Source organism: Sceloporus undulatus, chromosome 6, assembly GCF_019175285.1.
Source record: "Sceloporus undulatus isolate JIND9_A2432 ecotype Alabama chromosome 6, SceUnd_v1.1, whole genome shotgun sequence".
Taxonomy (NCBI): Eukaryota; Metazoa; Chordata; class Lepidosauria; order Squamata; family Phrynosomatidae; genus Sceloporus; species Sceloporus undulatus.
The window spans coordinates 129085283-129112195 of record NC_056527.1 but is presented as its reverse complement, the minus strand read 5'-3'; the positions used below and the strand labels follow the sequence as shown (position 1 = coordinate 129112195).

General features: G+C 41.3%; 2 protein-coding genes across 8 annotated transcripts in view; one reads left to right on the top strand and one right to left on the bottom strand.

Moving 5' to 3' along the window:
- The window catches only part of AEBP1 (AE binding protein 1), a 29935-nt gene extending 18110 nt beyond the window's left edge, over window positions 1-11825 (top strand). For all 6 annotated transcript variants that reach the window (XM_042473496.1, XM_042473491.1, XM_042473490.1 and 3 more), the window contains 10 exons: window positions 129-213; window positions 1140-1284; window positions 2321-2412; window positions 3721-3844; window positions 5078-5274; window positions 5919-6098; window positions 6893-7235; window positions 8206-8345; window positions 9288-9387; window positions 10089-11825. In XM_042473496.1, coding sequence (XP_042329430.1) covers window positions 129-213; window positions 1140-1284; window positions 2321-2412; window positions 3721-3844; window positions 5078-5274; window positions 5919-6098; window positions 6893-7235; window positions 8206-8345; window positions 9288-9387; window positions 10089-10669 — 1987 coding nt within the window. In that variant the 3' untranslated portion in view covers window positions 10670-11825. The remainder of the gene's footprint in view (window positions 1-128; window positions 214-1139; window positions 1285-2320; window positions 2413-3720; window positions 3845-5077; window positions 5275-5918; window positions 6099-6892; window positions 7236-8205; window positions 8346-9287; window positions 9388-10088) is intronic.
- Window positions 11826-11912: 87 nt separating this feature from the next.
- On the bottom strand, window positions 11913-25570 carry POLD2 (DNA polymerase delta 2, accessory subunit). 2 transcript variants are annotated; one of them, XM_042473498.1, is made up of 11 exons: window positions 25433-25570; window positions 24552-24810; window positions 21940-22061; window positions 18247-18370; window positions 17420-17534; window positions 15743-15941; window positions 15042-15122; window positions 14008-14165; window positions 13579-13706; window positions 12657-12758; window positions 11913-12201 (listed from the first exon to the last, which is right to left on the bottom strand). In XM_042473498.1, exons 2-11 carry the CDS (start codon window positions 24769-24771, stop codon window positions 12032-12034), a joined length of 1419 nt encoding a protein of 472 aa, XP_042329432.1. In that variant the 5' UTR covers window positions 24772-24810; window positions 25433-25570; the 3' UTR covers window positions 11913-12031. The 2 variants fall into 2 exon arrangements, with proteins under 2 accessions (XP_042329432.1, XP_042329431.1); XM_042473497.1 differs by lacking the exon at window positions 25433-25570 and adding an exon at window positions 24904-25055.
- Between the last annotated feature and the right edge of the window lie 1343 nt (window positions 25571-26913).

Here is a 26913-nt window from a genome sequence, read left to right as displayed (position 1 = left end):
AGTACAATACTAGAATTGTATTAGTTTTTTTTTAAAACAGAAAAATAATATCAGGATGTTGAATGCTGTACCTGCTCAGGACCTTTAATCACATTCTTTCTTTTGCTTTTCCCTTCTGTCTCCTACAGTGATGATTTTGTTACTACCTTCTACGTGGGTTTCAGCAATGACAGTCAAAACTGGCAGATGTACAGCAATGGCTATGAGGAAATGGTATGTATTTGTTCATCCTAGAAGCCTGAAGTGCTCTAAAAAAGTCCCTCTTAGTGCCTGTTGTGATGGAAATCCCACTTTAATTGCGGTAATGTCTGTCAGTATCTTTTCTCCAGGGCATTGTGAACCAGCCTCAGGGATACTGAAATTAAGATCAGGGTTTAACTGATGCTGAATGTGTAGCAAAAAAGTCCTACTATTTTGAGGTTACAGGACCCCTGGATGGAGGATTAAATCCATCAAATTATGTATTTGATTTATGAGTTTCCCTACCACTCTTCAACAAGCATCTCAACAGAAAGACACTTACTTTTATTTATATAAGTGTTTGTGTGTTGTACTTTTATTCTTATTGTTCCATTTTTTAAAAAGGCTTCATAGTTTTAAGTTAATAGCTTATGTAATTATTTTAAAAACTTTTTTATCATTAGGTGTTTCGCTGTATTTTGTTTTAATCTACGTTCTAAGGAACCTTGGATCCCGTGTCAGGATAAAAATGGAATATAAATAAAATTAAATTGATAAAAGCACCATATTTCAAAAAACAAATCCTTGGTACTTCAGTCCAGTTCACCAGAGACCTACGGGTAGATTCATAGAATCATAGATTTGTAGAATTGGAAGGGGCCTCATAGGCCACTGAGTCCGATAGGAGTACAGGACAGGCTGTTTGGAGGAATATACTCACCTGTGTTTTCCAGAAGAGAGGGACAGCTAGAGGACTCTGGAGAAAGGGGTGGGCGAACTACTCCTGATGCCTCTCAATCTCTGCCACATATTATCTGCTAATGATAAAGCCAAGCCTGGACACAATCATAGGAAACGCATAATAGCAGAATCATCTTCTCCAGAACTGACTCATATGCTCCTTTATTATTGTTACAGTCACAGACTCAGTTCTCTATCTTCCTCTCCTTTTCTCCCAGCTTTTTTATGGCAATGTCGACAAGGACACCCCTGTGATGACTGAATTCCCAGAGCCAAAGGTTGCCCGCTTCATTCGTGTCTATCCACTCACCTGGAATGGCAGCCTTTGCATGAGGCTAGAAGTACTGGGGTGTCCTCTTTCAAGTAAGTACTGGAGAAAACATGGTCCTTGGGCTTTGGGGTGAAACAGATTATCAGTGGGCCTTCATGATTATATACAGTGGTGCCTCGGGTTACGAAATTAATTCGTTCCGCCGCCGCTTTCGTAACCCGAAAAGCATTCGCAAGCCGAAATGCCATAGGCGCTAATGGGGAAAAGCCGCGATTTCGTGCGAAAAAGCCGAAAAAAGCACCAAAATTTTTTTCGTAACCCGAAAAAACATTCGTAACCCGGAACAATTATTTCCTATGGGATTTTTTCGTATCCCGGAAATTTCGTAACCTGGGTATTTCGTATCCCGGGGTACCACTGTATGTGTGTGTGTGTGTGTGTGTGTGTGTGTGTGTGTGTGTGTAGAATTTAAGATATTTCTGAGAATGGTAGGCCAAATGTAACTTTCCAAAATAAGCTTCTTTTAGGGAGGGAACCATAGCTCAGCAACACAGTACATATGTTCCATATGTTCCATCAGTCTTCTGTTTGATTTCTGCAGTTTAGACAACAACAGACTATGGAAGAGATGATGGGAATGACTTCTCCCTTGGAAAACTGTTGCCTGCCAGAGTAGGAAGTATGAGGCAGTTCCCCAAACTCCTGTATATATGGGATGTGGACCCACTTCTTAGCTCATAAAAGAAACCCTGCCCCCTCTAATGGAAGGTCATGCTTTCCAAGTACGAGATGTCCATATTTTCTGAGGTCACTTAATGAGCTTCATGATGACTATGGAGTTTTGCTGTCTATCACAACTTTGTTGTGCCTTATGTGCCTTCAAGACAACTCTGACTTGCAACACCTCCATTTTAGGGTTTTCTTGGCAAGATTTATTCAGAGGAGGTTTGGCATTTCATTCTGCTTGGGCTAAGAGAGTTTACTTTGCCTAAGCATACCCAGTGGATTTCCATGACTCAGTGGCTATTTGAACCCAGTGTCACGGGGCCCTAGTCCACTGCATCACACTGAGTCTGTGCTGATTCCTAATTCGTTTAATTACTCCCTCTCCTTTTTTTCTCCCCACAGACATTCATAGCTATTATAGCCTGCAAAATGAAGTGATGACTTCAGTGGACAATCTGGACTTCCGCCATCACAACTACAAGGACATGAGACAGGTGAATACATACAGAATCTTAGAATCAAAGAATTGGAAGAGAGCACAAGGACCATCCAGTCCAACCCCTTACTGTGCAGGAATACACAATCATAGCACTCCCAACAGATGACCATCCAGCCTCTCCTTGAAAACCTCCAAAGAAGGAGACTCACCACTTTCTAATGCAGCATATTCCACTCTAACAGCTCTTACTGTCAGAAGGTTTTCCTAATGTTTAGGTGGAATCTCTTTTCCTGCATTTTGAATTCCTATATCTTGCTTCATTCTGCTATTTCCAAAGCTCTGAGAATGAGCAGTGTTCTTTATGCTGCTATGAAGTAGGCATTGACAGCCTTGGGCAGATCCTAAAGTCTGCATAAGTATTTTTTAAAAAAAAATCTGTATAATGATACCAGCATTCAGTAGCCACAGAATGGTAACTTTACTGTGCATGTATCTATAATGGATGACAAGATGACATGGGAAATGGGACGGAATATCCTGGAACATGGCACGACTGGCTGGAAGTATGAAACAGAATGCTCCACACTCCAATAAAATATAAGAAAATTAAAAATACATTGATATCTTTATTAGGATAACCAAAGGTGTAAAATAAATCATACTAGCTTTTGAAACATGATGCCCTTTTCATCAGGCACAAATGGTAAAAATCATTAAAAGGGAGAAAGTGACAGGCCAAGATCCTGCATCAGACATGTAGCTACAATGTCTTGGCTACATTCTGTCTCCCTATCTGACCTCCCAACCCTTTAAATGGGTGTTTTTATTATCATGGCACCATTAACACAACCACAAATACCTTCAAAACTCACCTTTAATTCCAGGTATCCATACCAAGGGATGGAGTTCTGTATTGCTAGTGAGTGAAGGACTCAAGGATGACACATCCAGTCCTCTGTTGCAGGTGAACAGAGATGCAGAAACAAAGTTCAACTCCTTGTAGCACCATGGCATACTGGTGGGAAGGGGCTGGATGCATCCTCTTTCAGCACCCTGCTTACCAGTACTGCAGGACTCTGTCCCTCAATAAGGTTGTCTGGAACTTAAGGTGGATTTGTGGAGGTGTTTGCAGTCATGTTAATGGTGTCATGATCATAAACTGTTAGTGTTGTAAGCCTAGCTTGTGATTCTGTAATTGTGTGCCAGTTTATGGTATCAGTCTCACAAGTTTGCATCTTGTTTGAGATGCTTTCTTAGGTATATCAGATGGTCTACTTCTGCAGATTCCAACCCATTCCTCACCTTCTTCAAAGCACCATTAAGTGACTGAGCAAGTAATTATGATTGTTTCTCCTTCTTCCAGCTTATGAAAGTGGTGAATGAAGAGTGTCCCACCATCACCCGGATCTACAATATTGGCAAAAGTTCCCGAGGACTGAAGATCTATGCCATGGAAATTACTGATAATCCAGGAGAGCATGAACTGGGTAAGAGTTCTCACACTCACAAAGCGAGTCTGAATGAATTTAAATGTATACCAACATATATCAATTTTATGTCTTTGTTTGCTTAATTTTATAGTCTGTTCTTCCAGTTTAAAAGTAGGTTACAACTGGGTACAAAGGACAAAGAAATTAGTCTAATTAGTAAATCTCTTCAGTAGTCAGGTTGAGTTGGCACACCTGTTAATGCCTCATTCTGGAGCATTTATTTGCTAGCATGGTAAATCTTAGGACCAAACCATGGAAGCACATTAATTTAATCTAGCTCCTTTCTGAACCTAGTTTCCTCCCACTCTCCCTGCAAACAAGAGTGCATTACTTTGCCAAGATCTGTTTTCCATCCAAACTGGCATGCTTGAGTTGTATTAACTGCCAGGGGTTATTTGCTTTGCTCCCACCTGTATCAACATTTTTTCTGATGGTGTCTGGCACTGATGTTACACTTAAAGAAATTCCTGTGTTTACCAACATCCACTTCATCGGCCTTGAATAAATATTGGTGCATAAATACCTCTTCCCTCTTCCACAGCCCTTTGGAACTAATTGGTTATTTCAAGTTGTATTGTAAGCCAACTTCTTAGATTGTTTGGACTCAGCAAAGTCATATTCTTACATTGCGAAACAGCAGTTTCACAAGTCTTACAAACGCCTGATTTTTCTGGATGTCATTCAGCTTTTTGACTGATGCCAATAGAAACATGGAATATTCCTGGACTATGAGGCAGTCTGAAGCAGAGGCCATGCTCTGTTGCATACATACCTCTCTCAAGAGCAGCCCCAAACTCAGGGGCCTTGTTTGGACTATAGAAATCTTTTGACTGTTAATAGTATGCGTTTTATCCAATCAATCAATACTAAAGAATTGATTAAATATGTAAAAATGTGCACAGGAGAGAACACAGTAATCGTTGCTAAGGTGGACTGTTTTTGTTGTAAAAGCATAGCGCTCGCAGTGCTCAAGGATTTTGGTTGGCCTGTATTTAACCAGTTGGACTCATTCTTCTTGGACTAATATTTGTAATGTAATTCTTGCACTCTTTGAATTTTATGATGCATTTCTTGGCTCAGAAATGCTCAAAATGCATATTAAAACATGATATAAAAAAGGAAGAGCACCTTCATATGCAGCAGCTGGTGTTGAAGAACCTTATTTAGGTAAAATGCTGCCTTTTCTAACTGAATCATAAAACATCCTGAATCTTGGTTGTCTTATTATAGGAGAGCCAGAGTTTCGCTATACAGCAGGAGTCCATGGCAATGAGGTCTTGGGACGGGAGCTTGTACTAATGCTGATGCAATTTATGTGCAAGGAGTACAAGGATGGAAACCCGCGTGTGAGGAACCTGGTGACTGAGACCCGCATTCACCTTGTCCCCTCACTCAATCCTGATGGCTATGAGATCGCCAGCCAAATGGTGAGATTGGACAGGATCAGGTTAAGAAACTGGGTTAAGAAAGGGGAGTTAATAGAGGTGTCACAGCTTTTCAAACGTAAAAAAAGATTGAAGCATGTACCTAAGTGATGGTTTGTTTTTGTTTTTCTGTAGTCTTGTGGAAGTCACTGACCATGTTGGCTGTGACATTCTGGCATTCTGTAGTCCAAAAAATAACTTCCCCCGCAGGAATCTATAGTTTTAGTTACTTATGTTGGTGAAGGCAAAAATAAAGTGAGTGTTAGGATCTGATTTGGCCTTGCACTACCAAATTATTGCAGTGTACATAAAACAAACACATATTCCAACACCCCTTCCCTATATGAAAAACTGGCAGGTCTACTCAATGATGAAGCATGCTAGTCAACCAAACAACTCCCTGGCCTTTCAGCTTGAGAGAGGAAGTAGATATTGCTTTGAAATTGCCACAGTGATCACTGCACACTTCTATAGTTCCACAGTTGGAAGAAATCCCAATTGGTCGTCACATTTGTGGTGAGCAAAAATGTGGATTCTTTCTAGTTGTGTAGTTAGTCTCAGACACACCCACCCACATGTACACATGTATATATACACATGCTGGTAACATATTACCATGTGAGTTCCTTTTGGTCTTCCCTTTGCAGGGCTCTGAGCTGGGAAACTGGGCCTTAGGACACTGGAATGAGGAAGGATATGATATCTTTGAGAACTTCCCAGATCTTAACAGCATCCTCTGGGCTGCAGAAGAAAGGAAATTGGTACCACACAAAGTCCCCAACCACCATATTCCAATCCCTGAACATTACCTTGCAGAGGATGCTGCTGTAAGTATCCCATATTTATTGGCTATATTTATATCTCATCTTTTTTCCAAGGTGCTCATACATTATCCCCCTATTATTATCTTCTAAGAAATTATCCTTGCAAGGGAGGCAAGTCTGAGTTACAGTACCCAGTCTACCACAGTAAATCTATTAGGAAGCAAATCTGTTATGATTTAACAGCTCCTAGGAATATGGTATTTGTATTAATTTGATTGACAGTTTATTGTGATATGTTAATGTTTTTAATGTTTTGTTTTAATTACTTTGATTTTTGTGTAAACTGAACATTTTTCAGTGTTACCCTGAATATGTTTTGAAGGATAGCTACCAATAGCATCTGCTGCAGCATTTGTTTGGCTCTAAGCTAGCCCTACCATTAAATAGAGTGGACAGCTTAGGTAGCAAGTCCTGGGAGGCAGGAAGAAGCTATGAATTGCTGGAGAACAGAGCTATGTATCCCATGCAATGCATACTCCCTAAGGCATGGCCCTCAGGCACAGTGGAGGACATGGCCTATAGACTGCATTGAAGTGTGTTTCAATTGCCAATCCAATGTCCTTCTCCCCAGGCAGCAAAATATCCTGGGCTAGCAGCTGCTCCATGATTTCAGGCAATACTTTCTTCATTACCTATTCCTCAGTCCATTTAATTGGATTTGAACTTGGGATCCTTGGCATCAAAAACATGCATATACGTTTTCTGAGTAATGCTTCCTATGGGTCTAGTTCTGACTACATCCCTCCATCTCTCATTCTAGCATACCTCCCTCATCACTGTGTGCTTTTCTCCCCCAGATGGCAGTGGAGGTGAAAGCCATCATGGCCTGGATGGATAAGATCCCATTTGTTCTGGGAGCCAACTTTCAAGGAGGGGAGAAATTTGTTTCATACCCCTTTGACATGGCACGTCCTGCCAGTGAGAATGAAGTGGCTCCTCCTCCACCATTGGATGACTATGAAGAGGAGAACCCAGAACTCAAAGAGACTCCAGACCATGCCATCTTCCGCTGGCTGGCCATTTCGTACGCCTCGGCTCACCTCACTATGACCGAGACCTTCCGAGGCGGATGTCACTACCAGGATATGAGCAATGGAATGGGGATTGTCAGTGGTGCCAAATGGCATCCACGAGTGGGCAGTAAGTCTTGAAAATGCTGATGGGCTGTTAGAAGCAGAGAGGGCTACGTATGAACCGGATGTGCTACACAGGAATCACTGAAGAGGATAAGAATGTGCAGCATTTGATTTTTGTTGTTGTTTTAGCTGTATTTCTGGAAGGCCATTTTCTTATTATCTCACACATTTTATTTGTCCTTCATTTGATTTGTTTCTAAATTGGGAGGGGGATGTTGTTGGAGTACAAGGGGAGTACTATATGCAACTGCATGATTCCCACTCCCATTCTGCATTGAGAGTAACAGAGAAGCCTCCTGTCTTCTGATGTCTGTAATAGTATGGTTTTCTCAGGTTCACTATCTCTCCTACAAAAGGTAGATTGGGATTTACTAATGGATCTTTGGTTAATTTGCAGTAGGCCATGAAGGCTTCCAACCCCAAATTTCATTGCTACAAATGCAACATCACTCATAAACTTCGCTTGTTATTTTACTTTATTTCATTTCTTACCTTTTAGATCCCCTTTAAACATGCATGTAGAGCCTAAATATTTGAAGGCGTCAGATCCCATCTAAGCGTGGAAGCTAAGCAGGATCAGACCTGGTTTGTACTTGGATGGGGGACCTCCAAGGAATACCAGGTACTGGAGACTAAATTTAATAGAAAGGCAATGAGAAACCACCTCTGGCTTCTTGACTAAGAAAACCCTATGAAATTGATGGGATTTTGCCTTCCTTGGAGGCTAAGATTGTGTGACTTGTCCAAAGTCACCCAGTGGATTTCCATGGCCAAGTGGGGATTTGAACCCTGGTCTTCAGAGTCATAGTCAACACTCAAACCACTATACCACACTGGTTTGAGACCATGATACTCTTATTTTATTCCTCTAATCCTTCTAAAGCAATCTGAATTAGTGACCATTAATACACTATGCAGCAGAAAACTCCATAAATTAAGGAACAACAGATGTTTTATTTGTGCTTCTCTTCTAGGCATGAATGATTTCAGCTACCTTCACACCAACTGCCTGGAGCTTTCCATCTATCCAGGGTGTGACAAGTTTCCCCATGAAAGTGAATTACCACAGGAGTGGGAAAACAACAAGGAATCTTTATTGACATTCATGGAGCAGGTAAGGAGTCATTCATGGTTGGACCTAGGAGTGCGGGGAGGCAGTTGGCCAGGAGGGAAAAGGACAAAATGGCACCTGCTCCCTCGTTTGTGAACAAAACCATGTTTCAACAGGGGTAGTTGGCTAATGTTTTCAATAACACTATTTTGGGGGCTTCGGGTTGTATGTATGACATGCAGTTTGATCCATAGAGAGCCAGGAAATCCTGAAGGAACAGGCAGGAGGCTGCTTTCCTCTGCGGCTGCTACCTGAGGTCATGACTACGCACTATGTAATGGTAGAACCAGTTCTGGTGGACTAAGCCACTAAACCAAGGCTGAGAATACTTCAGCCCTCCAGATATTGATGGACTATTACTCCCACCATTGGCCAGGCTGGCCAGGATTGCTGAGAATTAAACATCGAGAGGACCTCAGATGTTCCAAACCTCCATTAAACAAAGCTGAGCAGATATGGAGGAGCAACCTGAGCAAAACAATCCAAGAACAACAATAAAAAAATGCTAATTTTAAAAAGGGGAAAAAGGAGTGCTTTCAGGTGTGGACCTAAGCCAAAACAGCACACACATGTGCCACAATGGAGTTGGGAAGAACAACCCTATTTTTGAAGTGAGGTGGGCAGTTGAGGACTGGTTACGGTCGTTTGTTGTGCCACTCAGTGGAATGTGCTCTGTAGATATGTATTGACTTCAGTATGCTTCCTGCCCCAGGAAGTGTGTTATTACAGCTTATGATAATAACAGCTTTTAGTTCTTCCATAGTGACATCTGGATTTTATTTCTTTTAATGGTGGTGAGATTTTAGGACTTCAATATTTGTGCATTCCTTCTAACGCATAAAAGGAAAAATTTTCCAAGCTCTGTTTTAAAAAGTTATGTTACCATCTGAGTGCAACAGAAGTGACTTGAAAGAAATGCTCCAACTTGATATCAATTTCTTGCAGATACATCGGGGCATTAAGGGTGTTGTGACAGACCAGCAGGGTGAGCCCATTGCAAATGCCTCCATTTCTGTAGGGGGAATCAATCATGATGTGAAAACAGGTATGTCTGGAATCCTGAAAGGGCAGGGAGTTGCATTTATCTTGTTCTTAAAAATTAACATAATGTCTGAACTATCCATTATTCTGTCACTGGACATAGAGGTATTTGGCAACTCCAGAAGTACTTGGGAGAGGGAAAACAACTGGGCTAAAAGCTGGAATGGACAACTGTGGAAGGCTACAGGGCCACATTGCTCTTACAGACCTTGGCGCCCTTCCCCTGCACCTATCTATGGAAAACAAAATCAGATTTTTTTTGCCCCAAAACACCCTCTAAGGGGTGTTTTCACCATTTTGTGGGCCATTTTAGGCCCCTTTTTTTAGCAACAGGAAGCAAGCAGATGTCAATTTCAATTTCCTTGTTTCAAAAAAGGCTTCTCTGCTTGGTCTAGGGGGCTAGCAAAATATGGTGGGATATGCCCCACCTGGGAAGTGCACACAAAGCCCTAAGGGCTCCTTAGGGGACAGGTTGGGAACCCCTAGTCTAGAGTAATCTATTGTGATTGGCAGTATCTCTCCAGGGCCAAAGGCAGAAACAAGTCTTTTGCATCACCTGCTACTACATCCTTTTAAGTGACACTAGAAAATGAGGTTAGACCTTTCTGCAGGCAAAGCATGTCATCTAATATCAGCTATAAGACCCTTGCTCCCAGTATTTCAGTATCCTCATCAACTGTTGTCTGCCTCTCTGATTGGTTTCAGAAAGTGGTGGAGATTACTGGCGCATCCTGAATCCTGGTGAATACCGTGTCACAGCCAGAGCTGAGGGCTACAATCCCAGTATCAAAACTTGCAATGTCTTCTATGACATTGGAGCCACCCAGTGCAACTTCATCTTGTCACGGTCTAACTGGAAACGCATAAGGGAGATCATGGCTATGAATGGGCACAGACCATTAGGAATGCCTATATCTGGCCGACCTATGACGCCCCGGGAGCGCATGCGATGGAGGATGAGAATGCGCCAGAGAGCTCGCCTGCGCCAACAGATGCGCAACCGGCTACGGCAAACCACAAGCACTCCAACCACTCCTGCCCCAACAACAGATTTTCCCTTCTTATTCAGCAGCACCACACTCCTTCCATGGAGTCAGGAGCCTCCTACTGCTCAAACAGCCACTGCCTCAGAAACTGAGGTCTACACAGAGACTGTGACTGAATGGGAAACAGTAACCAATGATGTAATAGAGGAAGAGACCTGGAAGGAGATCAGAGAGGAGACCACAGGCACAGCTTTTCCCATGACCACAGCAGAGACGTACACAGTGAACTTTGGTGATTAGCAACAACTGTCCAACGTGCGGTGATTATGGGCCAGGAACACTTGTAAAGCATTCTTAAAACCTTCTCTAGAGCAGGCTGCTGTATATGTTCATCATAGCAAAGTAGACACCATCACCTGCTTTTAGAACCTCCAGGAAATCCATTGCTTTAAGCGAACTCCAGCGACCACAGCATTCAATCACTCTCTTTCTTTTACATATGCACAGATACAATAGCTTGTTTTTATTCCCAAAGATCTACTATTCCAATCATACACCTAGCAAATGGGAAGTTGAAGCAAGTGTGTCATGTAGCCAAGCTTGGTTCTGAAGCAGAAAATAGGGTAAGAACATTTCCCCCGCGTTTGATTCATGATGTTTTTAGCTTTTTTTTTTTTTTTAAAACTTCTCTCTCCTGTTTTTATAAAACTCATTACAGTGAGGGCTGTCTTTATAAAATTCATATTCAATAAAATTTCAGGAAGGGAGGCACAAAGCTGACCAATATCTAGGCATCTAGGGGTTCCTCCTCCATATTAATTGGGACCGTAAGCAGATTAGGCAGCCTTCATATACTTTGGCCACACACTAATACAGAGTTCAATGCTTTTAAAATCAATATATGTCATCACATCTAACTGTGCTCTAGCATCCATTGCAGCCGCCTCTTTTCTTAATAATTCGGATACCCAGTTTTGTTGGGGCTTGATCATTATTAAAATATTTGAATGAGAAGTGAAAAAAGAAGCCCAAGTGCCAGACTGTAGAAGCAAAGAAAAGAACTTGACATATTAAAAAAGTACCATCAGTCTTTTTACTACTGAAAGTGTCAGCCATGCTTAAATTTCTACATTTCTAAACTAATCTAGTCTCCTCAGTTCTTATCTTCACACTCATGAGAATTAGAAACTTGCCAGCTTACTCGGTGGTGTCCAGCATTCCATGGGAACTATGAGATAAGAGTTCACTCTGACCTTAACACTATTCCAGCTGCCTTCAAGGACGTTTTCCCTTGCAGGAGCCAAGAGAGGAGAAAATGATTTTTTCCAGGTTCATTACTACAAGCCAATCAATGCCCAAGCCATAGCAGCCCAGGAGGCAGGTAAAGTACAATCGTGTGTCCTTCTGACCTTCTAAGAGTGCTTGTTATTTGAATAAAGTGAGTTATATAAGGAGATACTACTGCATTTCTACATTTATTTTTGGAAATATGCATTAAACTGCTGTGCACGGAAAGGAAAAAACACAAAGAGGAAAATGGAAGTAGATGGTATACTTTTTAATGTAGTCTTCTCTCTGCCAAGAGTTCAAATATACCATAGTGGGGGGTAGGATATGGCACCAAGCCCCCCCATCTGGCAAGGCAGCAAGAAATCATGCCTCCTACTGGTCAGTCTCCATTATCATAGCTTCTTCCTCATCACTGTCATTGACACCAAAGGCAGAGAAACTAACTGGCTGGCAGGTGAGGTCACGCAGATTGATCAAGCAAGCAGTCTGTGTTGTGCTAAAATCAGGAAGGGTCAACAACAAGACTTTCTGACCATCATCACCTGCAAAGCAGGGGAAAGAAGTGGAGGTAAGTAACATTTTAAAAAACCAGTTTCTGCAATAAAAACTGTTACTCCATAAAAAGCCTTGAGGTCTGCTACTGCAGAGGTAAGTGGTTGGAGTGTGGCAACGCCAAGGAGTGAATTTTATTTCCTTTTTTAACCAACTGGGTTTTTGAGTGGGCTTAGGATGCAAGTGATGTTCTTTGCTGAAACAATAATCATGCATAACATTTGAGTGAAAAAACGTTATATTCATGCACAATCACCATGCTGTGGAACAGAAATCTAAAAAGCAGTTCAGAAACTGAAATGGCATGTAGTGTTTCCCTTCTTCCCCTGTTTCCTCTCATCATAACCACCCTGCTGTGGAAGACATATAATCACTCAAGAGATCCAGTGTTTATGAGGATGCCTGTGAGAAACCATAATGAATGTAATGGCCATTCCACACTTACCTTTGGCCACTTTGGATTTGAAGGAAGGGGCATTCCCACAGAAATAGACATGAGGGCAGTCAGTGAAGATGAAAGGGTCTGTCTTGTAAAACGGGTAGCAGCCTGAAAAGCAAGCAAGCAAGCAGGTGATTAAGGGATATAAAAATACACAATTAATAAGAAAAATATATTCACTCAGAAAGAAGGAAGACAGCAGATCTCGTTTCTTTTTAGACTAAAAAAGTCAGTAACACATTTTAAAGTGCAGTACAACAGCCAACGCATTCTCTTAAGTCCTTGCTCCAGTCAGTCTGTCTGTCCCAAAATGGTGTCACACCAAGCCACAGAAATGATGCCCAGAGCCCAAACCATACAAGAGTTTCTCGCCACTACTAGTGAAAGAAGTGGATAAGAGAGTGAGCTCACGTTGGCTGGTGAAGAGTGGGGGACACAACCACACAAAGTAGGCTTCGTGGTAGTTTTAAGGGACCCTGAAAAGAAGTTTCATGTAGCCTCATCCCCACCTGTTTTAAACAGTACAATAAAATAAGGTTGCTAAGCACATGGCCTTGAAGGCAACATTCATCTTGCTGAAGTTAGGCAGTTCTAACTGGTCATGCCTGAATGGGAGACAGCCCCATAGAAACCTCTTTTAGGTACATGATGGAAGACCAATAAAGGCCTCCAAAAAACCGCTCACATATAACAGTGTAAATTCTTTTCATTGTGTCCCAAACCATCAGGCTTCAACTGTATATTTCAAGTCATTTAAAAATGGCTGATCTATTGCAGACCTAATATATACTTCAGGACATTATGGCAAGTTACGCATTCCCTGACAAACCCCTACAACAGCAGTGTCTACATCTGCACAATATTCTCCTTACATGGTATTAGGCTGTAGTTAATAAGAAATGACCAGGAAGGCAGAGCTGGAAATTACCAAGTGTGTCAGGGGCTGTGGGGCTGAGATGCCCAATCCGTAAGGTCCATTCTAGGATTTCCAAATAGTCAGACATGCTGCTGTATTTGAAGATGTCACTAATGTTCTGGCCTGAAGTCCCCAAAAATCTAAATTAAGGAGAGAAACAAAACTATTTAACTTTTGAAAAATAATGATGATGCCCTTGGGATGTATTGGCCTACAGCTAATAGCACCTTCAGCTAGTAATAATATTGAATTACCTTACAGACTTAGTGTAAGGATAACAACTTGCTAATGTATGTGAAACACTTTCAACACTTGAAAGCATTTCATAATGGTTAGGAAATAGAGATGGCGGTACTAGTGGTGTCACTTCTGGGTGATTTTGAGAATTGTGCCCCCCAAAAGTAATTTTCCAAGCTCTGGAGCTATGGATACTGCCTTTACCTAACCCCATCGATATTAGCTTGGTAGGGGTTGGTGACCAGCTGCAGCGTGGAGTAGGCACTTGACAGAGGAAACATGCAGTGATGAAGCGGCTGCTGGGGCAAAGTGTAGTTGGTGGGATCAAATTCTCCAGGCATTACATCTACAGGTACAGACATCTAGAAAGGCAAAAATAAGGAAGGCTGTCAACATTGGAAGCATCCCTCTATGTGGTCAGAAGCAATCAGAAGAAAACATAGCACCACATTTCATATAGCAAAGACTGGCTCCGCACAATGCTCAGTGTGGGTAACTATAACATGTTCTGCAGAGGGTTCCTTTTGAAGTTTGTTTGGAAAGCAGAAGTGGTCCAGAACTCTGTTGCTATTGAGAAGGGTCCATTGTTTTGTTGCTATTTAATCAGCATTGGTCCTCCACAGTGTTCACATTTCAGAGTACTGATAGGATCTGATAGTTTCTGATGGATCTGATGTCTGGGGCTTGGTCCAATTTTGAAGGAGCTATCCAAGGTGGTGACCTCAATGCCACCTTGTATAGCTCCTTTAAAGTTCAGAGTAATCTTGCAGGTACTGGAGCCACCAGCCTCTCCAAGGTGTCAGAAGCTCCTATCCACCAACTAAAATTTTCTAGAGGAGATTTTGTTCTGCTTCCCCACACCCAAAACATATCCATTATACTTAGCAAATCCCCAGCCCGCCACTGTGGTGACAGTGCCTAAAATCTGTCACTTTCACCCTTCAAACAGCTTATTTAAACTCCACCTGCCCTGGCATCAAGGAAGATCATTGGAACCATTTTGTTTAAATGTGCTTTTGATCACATCAGCAAAGTTTATAATACTGTTTTTATTCTAATATTCTATTACTGTCATGTCTTTCTTGTTGGCTTCCTGAAAGCATCTGACTGACTACTGTGCGTAAATACACTGCTGGACTAAACAGGCCTTTATTCTGATACAGCAGATAAACTTCTTATGTTCTTTGCCCTAGAGACAGACTCTCCACCACTACCTTACTCCTGAAAACAATACTTACACTAAGCTGCAGCAGAATTTCATCCAGCATTTTCACAGCCTCCACACTGGCAGCCTGAGTCTTCTTGGTCAGATACTTTGCCTGAAGAAGAGTATACAAGATGAAAGAAAGTGAAAGAATGAAAGACAATCCACTGGTAGAGTAGAGATCTACCAAGATAGCTCTGCTATTAATGGCTATAACTATTTTACAAAGGACAGGCAAAAATCAAAATAATGTGAACCACCTCCATGCTCACCAACAAAAACAAGAAAGAATACTGTGTAATATTTCAAGAAGATGCAGGTCTACTTCAAACAGGAGGAAAAAATATACATAATCCTGGGAGATTGAACAGTTCATATCTTTCCTAGTGGAGACTGGCATAGCTGCAATCTAGGGAAAACCTGCTAGTGACTAAAAGTCCCCCCCCCCCCCCAAATTCTCTCTTTACAGATCCATGAGACTGGCACGTAGCGGGAACAGAAATAAACAGCATACTGCTTTATATGAAGTCAATCTATTTGTCCAGCTCTACATTGTATACTGGGGTGAGAGGTGGCAGAGGTCTTTTCACTGAAGCTAAGTGGTATGGGATTCGGTTGGCAGCTTGATGGAAGATTAGCTAAAAACCTTCAGTTATATGGCAGACTGGAAGACAGACAGACTATGAACTCAAAATATAAATGATTAAATCGACAGAACATATCCAGAGCATTCACCTTATTCATGGTGTCTCTGCTCTGGGTATTCTGACTGAGCAAATTGCCTGCCAGAATGACTCGAGAAATGAGGGCTGCACTGGACTGTTCACCTTCTGCACCCAGCTGTCCTGTCACCATGTCTACAAGGAGCTGCATACCCAGGAGACTTTCTCCACTCTTGCCACCAAGGCCAAGGCCTGACACCAGCAAAACAAACCTGCAGAACAAGATACAGTGTGTGAGTGACAGATCCTCATGCTATGAAGTGGGTGCACTGCTTTCTAGCTCTGTCATCAGGAAATGGAAGAACTGGCATCACTAATAATCAGGACACAAATGGCCAGCATGTTTTTCAACTAGTAGCATATTAAGAAATTGAATATAAATAAAAAAAATGATAATTTGCTTATTTTTGTTCAGAGATATACAAGAGAATGGGATTTACCCTTGACGGCTGAGGTTGCTGAACAGATATGGGAAGCCTATAAGGGGGGGGGTTAGCAGTAGATCAGCTCAGGGCCCAAGGAGGGGCCTATAAATTTATGGCAGCCCACTCCCTCAAAAATAAACAACATCACAGCCCTCTTCCACTGCATTATTTTACAAAAGTTAGCTAGCATGTAGCTTCTTGGCTTTTCACTGGGACCTGTCTATTTTTCCTATGAAACAAATGGATCATTTCACCTTGCATTTCAACTATGCTTTTAAAATCAAACAGCAAAAGATGTCTACTTTGTTCATATTTTTTATAACTATTTTTACTACAAAGAAGCAAAAACTACAATTAAAAAGAATTAATTGAGGATGTAAAGTCCAAATGGCTAGACGCAGCTACTTAGAGCTATCTGGAGTACTGCTGCTGCCAATAACTCTGCAAGAGCCCACTCTCTCATGGAGAACTTGGAACCAGCCCTGATCTCCCTTTTCAGTATCCTTAGAAAAAGGAACTGACACATCACTACATGTCTCCAATTCACAAGATATTAATAAGAAGCACAGCTAGGAGTTTTGGCGCCTGTTGGGAACATCTAGCCCTTTTGATTTCTTTAGTACTAGCATACGGTACTCAGGACAAATAGAACTCATGATGTCTTCCAGCAGCACAAAAGGGTCTCAACCAAACCACATCAAACACTGGGACATCAGTATTAAAGTTCTTGCATTTGACTTTTTCTCAACTAAACAGAAGATATGAATGAGACGAGCATGGAAGGCTGGACAGGGAATCTCCAAGGAGTGATCAAAACTGTCTTAAAAAACAATTTGATCAGGAACAAAGGCAGTATTTGTTTCAGGACCCCATAAATGAATACAGTCAGAATGAATGAAAACAACGGCCGAAGATGCTCAAAAGCAAGGAACAAAAATCTTCCTTTCGTAAAATGAGGATTAGTTCAGTAGAACATGGAAGATTGTTTCAAATTCCATTTTGCTGGCTACTGTATGGATGCTGGACTAAATGGATCCTGTCAAACATTACCTCTAAGAATAATGAATATAATGATATGCAGAAGCCAACCAAAATTAAGTATAGACAGGATGATATTCTGGCACCCTAGCATCACTTTACTACTGCTTAGGTATGAATAGCTTCAACATGTCATATTCATTCTTTTTAATTTCTCAAGCCCTGCATTTACCTGATTCAACAGGGATTTTCATATATTCTTCTGGCAAGCTTATGGGTGGCCTCACCTGTCCATGTTGGGCCCCATCATAGGCAGCTGGGTGGGCATATCTGCGAAGCAGTGACCTTCAACAAGGAATTTACCATCATCCCTCTCTGAGCCATAGACAGCAAGAATGGTCCCTGGATCAGTCAAAAGGAAAAAACAAAACAAGCTTACAATTGGTCACTGAGTGCTTTCCCTCTGACCCTTTGGTCCCCATTTGTAACGTTCACAATGTGTGGGAAACACAATAAACCCCAAATCATTTCCTGCTCTCTCCCACCATTCAAGATGCCTAAATTTGCATCAGTCCACTGTTCCTGTATTTGCCAGGATAAATGGTCAGACAATACCCACTGTTGGATAGGCAAACTTCTCACATGCTTCTACATTACCCAGTTTCACCATGCAAGTGTGCTTCTTTCTAAGGTAATTTTGGCCAAATTTACTTTTCCTACTAGCTGAACTTACTGGCTGATGGGAAGAGTCATTTTAAATAGTTTGTGAGCCAGAGCTTGTAACGCTTACCTTTTTGGCTACAATTTGGGTACTATAATCGAAAAATAAACTGTACCAAGCCCTGATCTAACTTAATTAAATGTCTTCCACATACCAATTGTAACTGTGTTTTGAGAGAAAAAATTGTGACTGGAAACCTAGGGTTGTGCTCATAGCACGTTTAGTCCAACAAAGCCAGTTAAAAGGTTTTTTAAGACTGAGGGGGAAAAGAATGTGAGTAGTGCATAATTCTACATTCTTTCATGCTGCTGCTTTGATTTTTGGGCAGCTTGGTTTGAATATCATCATGCCTTGGTCCCATGATCCTGCTTTGCCTCCCCAAAGTCATCCTACCTGTCACCAACTTGTCAATTTGTATGTCTCCTTCTAGTTTGATTCGCTGCAGTTCATCCTCCAAAATCAGCTCATCTGACTGGTGGATGTACTTGGTACGGGGAGGCTGTGGTGGCAGATTGTGCTGTGAAGGCAAGAAACACCTAACATTGAAGGAAAAGCCGTGCTACACAGTTATAAAGCCAGCCCTCATCAGCAGATAGTTTTGTAGCAGCCTCAGCATTATCCAACATGCTTCTCCTTAATGTTCTTTATAATCTAAATTCACAGCCCTTTCAACCTAGAATCATAGAACCATAGAGTTGGAAGAGACTCCAAAGGCCATCCAGTCCAAACCCTTGCCATGCAGGAACACACAATCAAAGCATCCAAGACAGATGGCCATCCAGCCTCTGCTTAAAGACCTCCAAAGGAGAAGACTCCACCACACACTTTCTTTACATGAAAACCTGCAGCAGAACTTGGAAAAGTTACTTTTTAGACATGTCAGGAAATAAGATCATTAGTAGCAGGAATCGGTGTATTTATCTCAGCTGCCCCAACTCTCTGAAACAACCTCCCCAGAAGAAATTCCACATTCTTCGACGTTTTTAGTTCTCTTACCTTCTTTTTAAATGTTAATGATTCACATGTTTTTACTTATGATAGCAGATTATAAATCTCATTTTTGGGGGGAAAAATCAGTTGTGGTCTCATTATAATTGTGGCGGGCTATGCAATTTCGAAGTTTGATTCCTACTTATTGTACTATCATGAATGATACAACTATGTTAAAAATAATTTTCTCCCTTATTTTTTAGCTTCCCTGTGGTGGGCTGAAAGATTTTATGCAATATCAGAGGACATAAAGTAACATCTAATCATATACAGTAATTGGAAATTCTAGTCCATGTGGTTTCTGCTGGATTTTTTAAACAGACAACTACATAGGAGGAAAATGATTCTCATACAATAAACCCAATGCTTTTTAAACGGTCTTTGTAAGAGCTTCCATGAATCATTGGGGTTATGATGTTTCATCTATTAACAGATGGATTCACAAGGCAACTTAACAGTAAAGGCAGATCCAAGAACTCAAAGCAACCATACGCAGGGTAATTCTGGTACTGAGTAGTAAAATGGCACCAACTCAACTGATATCAAAGATGTTGGCTAGCTACATAGCTATGCCACCCCTTCCCCATGCTGTAAACTATACTCATTTTCTTATTTTTCTTTTTTGAATACTTCACAAAGTGTTTCTCAAACTTCTATGTATATATCAAACTAGAAACTGCATTGTTTTCAAACTATAGTGCCCTGAAAGCACTGCATGGCTGGTGGGGAAAACTGTAGTCCAAAAGTATTTCTTCCAAACTCTGGATCTGGGATTATCTTTTATGGCCTACTTTTCCCTATATTAGTTAAATTCTCAGCATGCCTTCCAATATAAAAATAAAAAGTTAAACTGATAACGTAACAGAGCAGAGCTGAATTACATTAAGATTTTAGGCCCTGACTCACAATGCCACACTTCCTACAAGGTCCCTGCCTACCTTGGCCATCTGTCAGAAAGGGCTGAATTCCACAATCCCTTTCAACTCCTATGATTGCTCTCCATTTACTCACTCTGCCCATTAAAAAAGGACATGGAGTGAACACACATCAATTCTACTCTACTCAAATTTGCACCGGGATATGGAAAAGGTTAAAATGACGAGAGACCGCCAACCTTTCTTACTTTCTCTACATTTCCAAGAATATCTCTCCAGTCTCCTAAAGCATCTACAGATGGCAAAAGGTTTTAGAAAAAGAGAAAGGAGGTGTGCCATAAGCCTTCAAAGGTCATTGGAAAGTCAAGTTGATTTTTGTATCTGTCTCTGCATGCGCATACACACACAGATTCCCTTTTATCACTTCATCCCCATCTTTAGGCAGCTAGGTTGTAGGACTCAAGGGTTTCATTTGTCCTTTCAGCAATTCTCATGGAGATGCTATCTTGTTTGAGAAACCCTGGCTGCTTCATACCAGCCATTAAAGACATGCTGAATTCCTGCTTGCCCCATCTCCAACAGAAAGACACCAGAATAAGCACAAACACACCTGAGCACCAAACACTCATGCTGTCATTGCATTCAGCAAGAAATCCCCTGACACCTGCAAGAGGGTCTTTTTCATAGGAACACTGAAGCAGTATGCTAGCCTAACTATTCTTCCGCATCAGATACCTACCCTGGCAGGGAACAAAGCCCTGAAAAAGTAACACCTTTGGACTACAATTCCAGGTTGGTCAGATTCTGGAAGCTCTTATTTAAAAAAGTAACTCTTCTAAGCTTTAGTAGAGAATTCATACAGATGAAAAGCAGCCTGCACTTTTGACCATTGGCACTGGATGAACTAAAATGTTGATTTTCAATGTCTTAAAACAAGAGACATGTGGATTTATTGTCTCAGCCATTATGATGAGGCAAGACCCACACAAACTAAAGAGATAGAGGAAAATGCCAATATGGAAAAGTCATTCAATGACAAATGGCGCCATCTTTCCAAAGCACACTCACACCCGCCTCCAATGTGCAAACAATCATTCTTAAGTTGTTTCCTTCTAACATTTGTGGGATTCAGCAATAACGCAAGTAAGTTTTACGGAAACTTATCCAAAAGTGATGTTACTCATCTGGTCAGTGACTTGCTACAGCCAATCTTGGTTCGAACAGCTCCAGCACATGTGTTTGCAATCATGAAGTGCTATTTGAATGGAGTTCATTACTGGGGCAAGTTAAACTTGTTACTCAACAATCTTCCTTCCAAAGTTAGCTAAGCTCTCACTTCTTGCTAAAGAGTCAAATCATATATCCAGCAGGGGAAGGAAGCTGCCAGATGGGGATTTTTTTTTCTCCAGATGCCAAGCATGTCAGTTCAGCACAAACAACGGTTGTATGCCACACTGAGGAAGTCTGGGTTCCATTTCGAGTCCAAGTGGCACACAGCTGACTAGCAAGACTGGCCCTGGACAGGCTTTACATGAAAATAGTCTCCAGTTCAAGCCCTGGCATTTCTATCTCAAAGAATCAAGAGTACTGTTCACTGCTAGGGCCCTGTTTTGCCTGAGATGCTGATAATTCACTGCCAGTCAGAGTAGATACTACTAGGCTATATGGACAAACAGTTTGACACAGAGTAAGACAGTTTCCAATATTCAATGAATGTCCAGGTTGGTAATCCTTCTGCCATTAGTACCATCACCTCTATTCCAAGGGGTGCCCAGTTTGCTTTGGGGAGGCTTCTACTTATTCTTTTAAAGCAGCTTGGCTCCTCTAGTAAATTTCAACAAACAGTCCAACATTTTACCACTAATATATAGCCCAATTATTGCTTAACAGCTGCAATGACATACCAGCTAATTCTTTACTGTGCACCGGAAATCTAGAGTTATAATATCTTCAGCAGATGGCTGTCCAATCTGATTCTAAATCTCTCCCATGAAGAGAAACCCGCCAGTTCTTTAAGTAACTGGCTGCATTGTCAAATTGCCCTGACCACCAAACATGTTTCTCCAAACTCTCGGTTGAAACAGAAGAGAAATACCTATAAGGACTTGGAGAGCATGTAAAAGTTTTAACAGAAATTGCCAAGCTGTACTGGACTGACTCTGTACAGGAACCTCACTAGTACTCATATAATTTTACCTGCTCAATTGCATTCTTTCATTACCTCTTCACTGATTTCCCGCAGGATGGATGGCTGAAGCTGCATAGATTTGAAGAGTGTTCCCACTACACAGCACTTCTCTGCTACTTGCAGTTCACAAAGTTTCTTCACTGTAATGTTGCTTCCTTCGAGAGAATGACAACAGATTGCTGTAGATGTGTGGAATATTTCAGGGAGTAACAGTCAATCTAACATAGGCCTACGGTACAGCATTTTATTTGTTAGCCAACAAAAATGCCAAGTTACTATACAACAGGGATATCAAAATTCCAGGTTAAAACATCAACTCACAAACAGAGCAACCATTTGAAAAATTCTACGCAAAATGTTACCAAAGGCAAGGCAAATATCACACAGTAAATTGAAACTGCATGTTAAAAACCTGATAAAAGGATCTGTTTTTTTAGCTATTACCCATCTAACATCAGATGCAGGGGTGAATCTAGAAGAGGGCATTGGACGGCAAACAATATTACAATAAAAAATGTTCTTCAAAATGAGGCTCTGGTCTGAAAATAGGGCCCTTGTTTGCTTGGCCTCCAATTAGTTTCTAGCCTGCATTTTAAGAAATAGCTATGAAAAACATGCAGTCCAAACAAGCTCAGCTCAGGAACAATCAACACGAGTCCCTTTTTAATCTTATTCGAATTCAAAAATTGTAATGCTGCATGTATGTTCATCCCATATCCCAGCCCATGCAAAACATCTACTTGCATCAAAATATCCTTGCTAAACCAAATGTGAGGTTCAAAGACAAGCAACTGGCAAAACTCCACTGGATGCTATATGTAGACCGGTCAATTCTAGCAGTAAAATATCTTGTTAGATAGTTCAAGCTTTCATGGAAACTAAAATAGATGCTGACCTCTAGTGACTACTGTGGACAAATGCCTCATACTTATTTAAATTTAAAGTGATTTTTCAGTTGTTTAGCCATTATTATTTTACACCATTACACTTCATAATGCAATAAGTGCACATATTAAAGAACACAGTTTGTTAATAAATAAAAAAGAACCTCTGAACAAAGAGATAGTGGGGGAATGGGAGAAGGCAGAGGAAACCCACATCCTTTGTTCAGAGTTGTATCACAACTCCAAAATGGTAGCTGTGTTTATATTTACTGCAAACAGAAAATAAAGCCATGGGACACCTGAAAGACTAAAAGATTTGGTGTGAATGAATCAAGTTTTGCCAATTACAAGTTTCTGGAGGTAGGAGGTGATTTGTTGCTACCACTGTTAATCAATTTGGAATCAGAAGTCCTTGCTATTCTACTATAAATTGTCCAGAGATCTAGCAGATGATCCAAATCTACTTTATTTCCATCCCTGGAGTAGAGCCCTCTCCACCACAGGCATAGTTAATTTTGATGTGCGTATGTGCAGGATGTGTGTATATGTAGGTAACCCTAATCCCCGTGAATGTCAAGGATCGACTGTATTGAACAATGTGATTTTGCTTGTTAACATCTATACATATCCTACAACCTTTTTTGCAAATGACCAACACTGCAGATACATACAAGTCCAACATTGTGCCGGGTCTTTTCCTCATATCATCTCAGGTGGAGATTGCACAACCTTCCACTGTAATAGTAGGGCTCTTTTTTGGTATTGCATATTTATAGCTTATACTGTATACACTACTTTGTATAGTACACCTACCTCCACGGGTCTCTTCAGCCAGCATTTCTCTCTAAGCATCTGGCAGCTAACATTCTCACCTTCAAAGAATGTCAACATCAAAATAATACTAACACTACTGTTATAGATAAAGCCAATTTCCAGTATGGGTTCTTGAACAGAACAGTAAACAAGCAAGAGAAGACCCAGTTTTTTAAAGCCAGTTTATTTGCTAGCAAGATCTCAGTTTGGGATTGCCATCCTAACCAATACCTGAGACCCAGAATAAAAGTGAAGTCCTCCTTTTTATAAGCAACAGACCAAGACACTCTGCGGCAAATTTCTATTGGGTACAAGCATTTAAACACAAAGAAATTCATTCAATCAGGGTAAGGATTCTTGCATACATTAATATTCAATTACTTATGCATTAGAAACCCTTATGCCACATTCCATATTTTCTCTTATCAATCTTGTTATTACTAAATGAGCTCCATATACCACTCTCAGCCTTGTAATTAGTCTACACATTCCTTATCTATATCCATTATAGACTTACAGTCTCCATGTCAAGCACGCATCCTTCAAAGATGTCACTCTGCCTTTTTTACCCTCTTCTTCAGCATTCTGCTCTCTAAGGCTAAGTTCAACATTTGGGTTCCCCCCCCCCTACTATGCATTTAAGGGGAACTAGATATTGATTATATTGATTAAAAATTGAATATTGCTACATGCCATCACACGACTACTAATAATACAGTGGTCCCTTGGCTTAGGCGGGGGTCCGTTCCAGGACACCCCCCCCCGCATAAGCCAAAAAACACGTAAGCTTGAATCCCATTTGATTGAATGGGGCTCGTGCCTGCACCGCGGGAGAGCATGCGTGCCACAGGCACGCGTGCCATTCACTCTCCTGTTGCGTATGGGGCGCCTGCCTATAGCGCAGGCGCACCGTAGTAGTAGTAGTTGTTGTTTTGCTGGCAGGCTTACCCCACGTGCGACGTGCTCTCTCCACCAACAACGGCCTCATCTGAATTAGCCGTGTAGCATAGATATGGGCATACTGCCTATTGAACGTCCGCTCTCCGAGCCTGAAGGTCTGTGAACAGTTGGTGTAGTTGGAGACTGGCACGCGGGCGAAAGTGGAGGGCACTGCGGATGGCGAGGCCAGGAGGCTCTGCGCGGATGGGGCGGCTTGCGCCGAGAACATGGCCCCCGACAGTCGGCTTCAGGGATACGTAGAAGGTTTCTACAGGAGAGAATAATAATAATAATAATAATAATAATAATAATAATAATAATATTTTAAAAACTACAATTCCCAGAATGCCACAGCACTGACCTCTGTCAGTGCAGTCACAGCTGAAGAAAAAGCTTATAGGTTTTATGTGGACATGATGTAAATGTCCTCCATGTCCTCCTCAGGACACCTGAGAGAGGGCCTCACTACAGCTCTTATAATGCTACTATTCCCCTTTAAGTAGCTCCTGGTGCATGCTGGGATTTGCAGTTTTAAGTAGATGAGTTTAGAATCCTCAGCCAGAGAGCTCTTAGGCCTCACTGGACTACAACTCCCACAATGCAACGGGAGGAAGGCCCACTATTCCATTTCTATACATTTATAGCTTATTATTATGAGGATAGGTCCCCCTATTGTTCTTTGAATGCACTCTTATAGTGCTGCTGTCCCGCTCTGGCTGCCTCCCGTTGCATGCTGGGATTTGTAGTTGAGGGAAAGGCACTTAGAATCCTCAGCTACAGAGCTCTTAGGCCTCACTAGACTACAACTCCCACAATGCAACGGGAGGCAGGCCCACTATTCCACTAAGAACGTGGTAATCCACCTGGCCGCCTTGGACATAAAAGCATACCTTCCCGGCAACGAAGCCCTGCTCTTTCCCTCTTTCCATCAGCCACGACAGGAGAGGAAACAAACGCGCTAAAGAAGACGGACCAATGAGAGGAGGAGACGCCGGCAGGAAATGACGTCACAGGGAGGCGGGCTTTTCTAAAAAACCTGCGCATAGATCTATAGAAGTATAGAGCGAACATTCTTGTCTTTGGAGTGTGAATTCTTGGTTGCTTTTGACCCCTTCCTTACTTCCTTGTTAGAATTCTACAGTTGCAAGGCCTTGGTCACCTCAGTCCCCAAATGTAATGCCTTAGGCTGCTCAGTATGGTCAGCTTTGACCATCAGTTAGAACCATAGAGTTGGAAGGGACCCCCAAAAGGGCCCTGATCCAGCCCAACCCCATCCTGCCATGCAGGAACTCTCCATCAAAGCTTCCCCATTGACACATGGCCACTGCTGATACTGACTGTCATAGCAACTTCGTATCAGTTGAACTTATTATTATTATTATTATTAGCCTAATTATTATTAACCAGATTGAATAATTATTTTACATTTGTATTTTTATAGTATATTGTTTATATGTATATTATTATTCATTTTTATATTTAAGTTAGTACATTTAAATGTCAGAAACAACCATAATTTTACTCAACGTTGATACACTACTATATTGTTATTATTACTTGTCACGTACCGTATACGTATAAATTCTTATTTTACATTATTATTTGATGTAATATAGGTTTTTTTAAATCGTGGTACAGCATAAAAATATAACGGTAGTTAATACAAGATTCAAGTATGACAACAAGGTTTTATATTTATGGATTTATTAAATATAATTATTGACTGAAGCTGCAAGAATAGATCATTATATATATATATATATATATATATATATATATATATATATATATATATATTGAGTGAAGGTGCAAGAATATATTAATTATTTATTAAATATATATTAAATATATTTAACATATTAATTAAATTATTAATTACATTTATTAATTTGAGCTGCAAGAATATCTTTGTTAATTTATTAAATATGATTATTAATGGAAGCTGCAAGAATATATTAATTATACACACACACACACACACATACATATATGCCTTGCTCTCGGCCTCCCTCTAGTGGCGCCCTTTGCGCACTGCAGGCTTCATGGCCAATGGCTGCTAGGCTTCTCTCGGGCGCCCTCCTCTGGAGACCATCAGCTAGTGAGAATTGCTCCAGCGTCAAAGCCTTATCGCAATTGCGCCGTCTTAGATGTTTATCACACTATACTCTTATAGTGCTACTATTCCACTTTGAGCCTCCTGTGGCGCATTTCGGCCCGTTGACGCTGATTGGGATAGTTTCCTGTCCTGGGGCGCCCTCTGGTGGCGGAAAGGGAGCGTTGCTGGCTCATGATTCTCAGGCAAAAAGGGCTCGTGATCCCTGGCTCCTGGGTTTGGGAGACTCAGGGCTGGCATCTTTGGGTCCAAATAGAT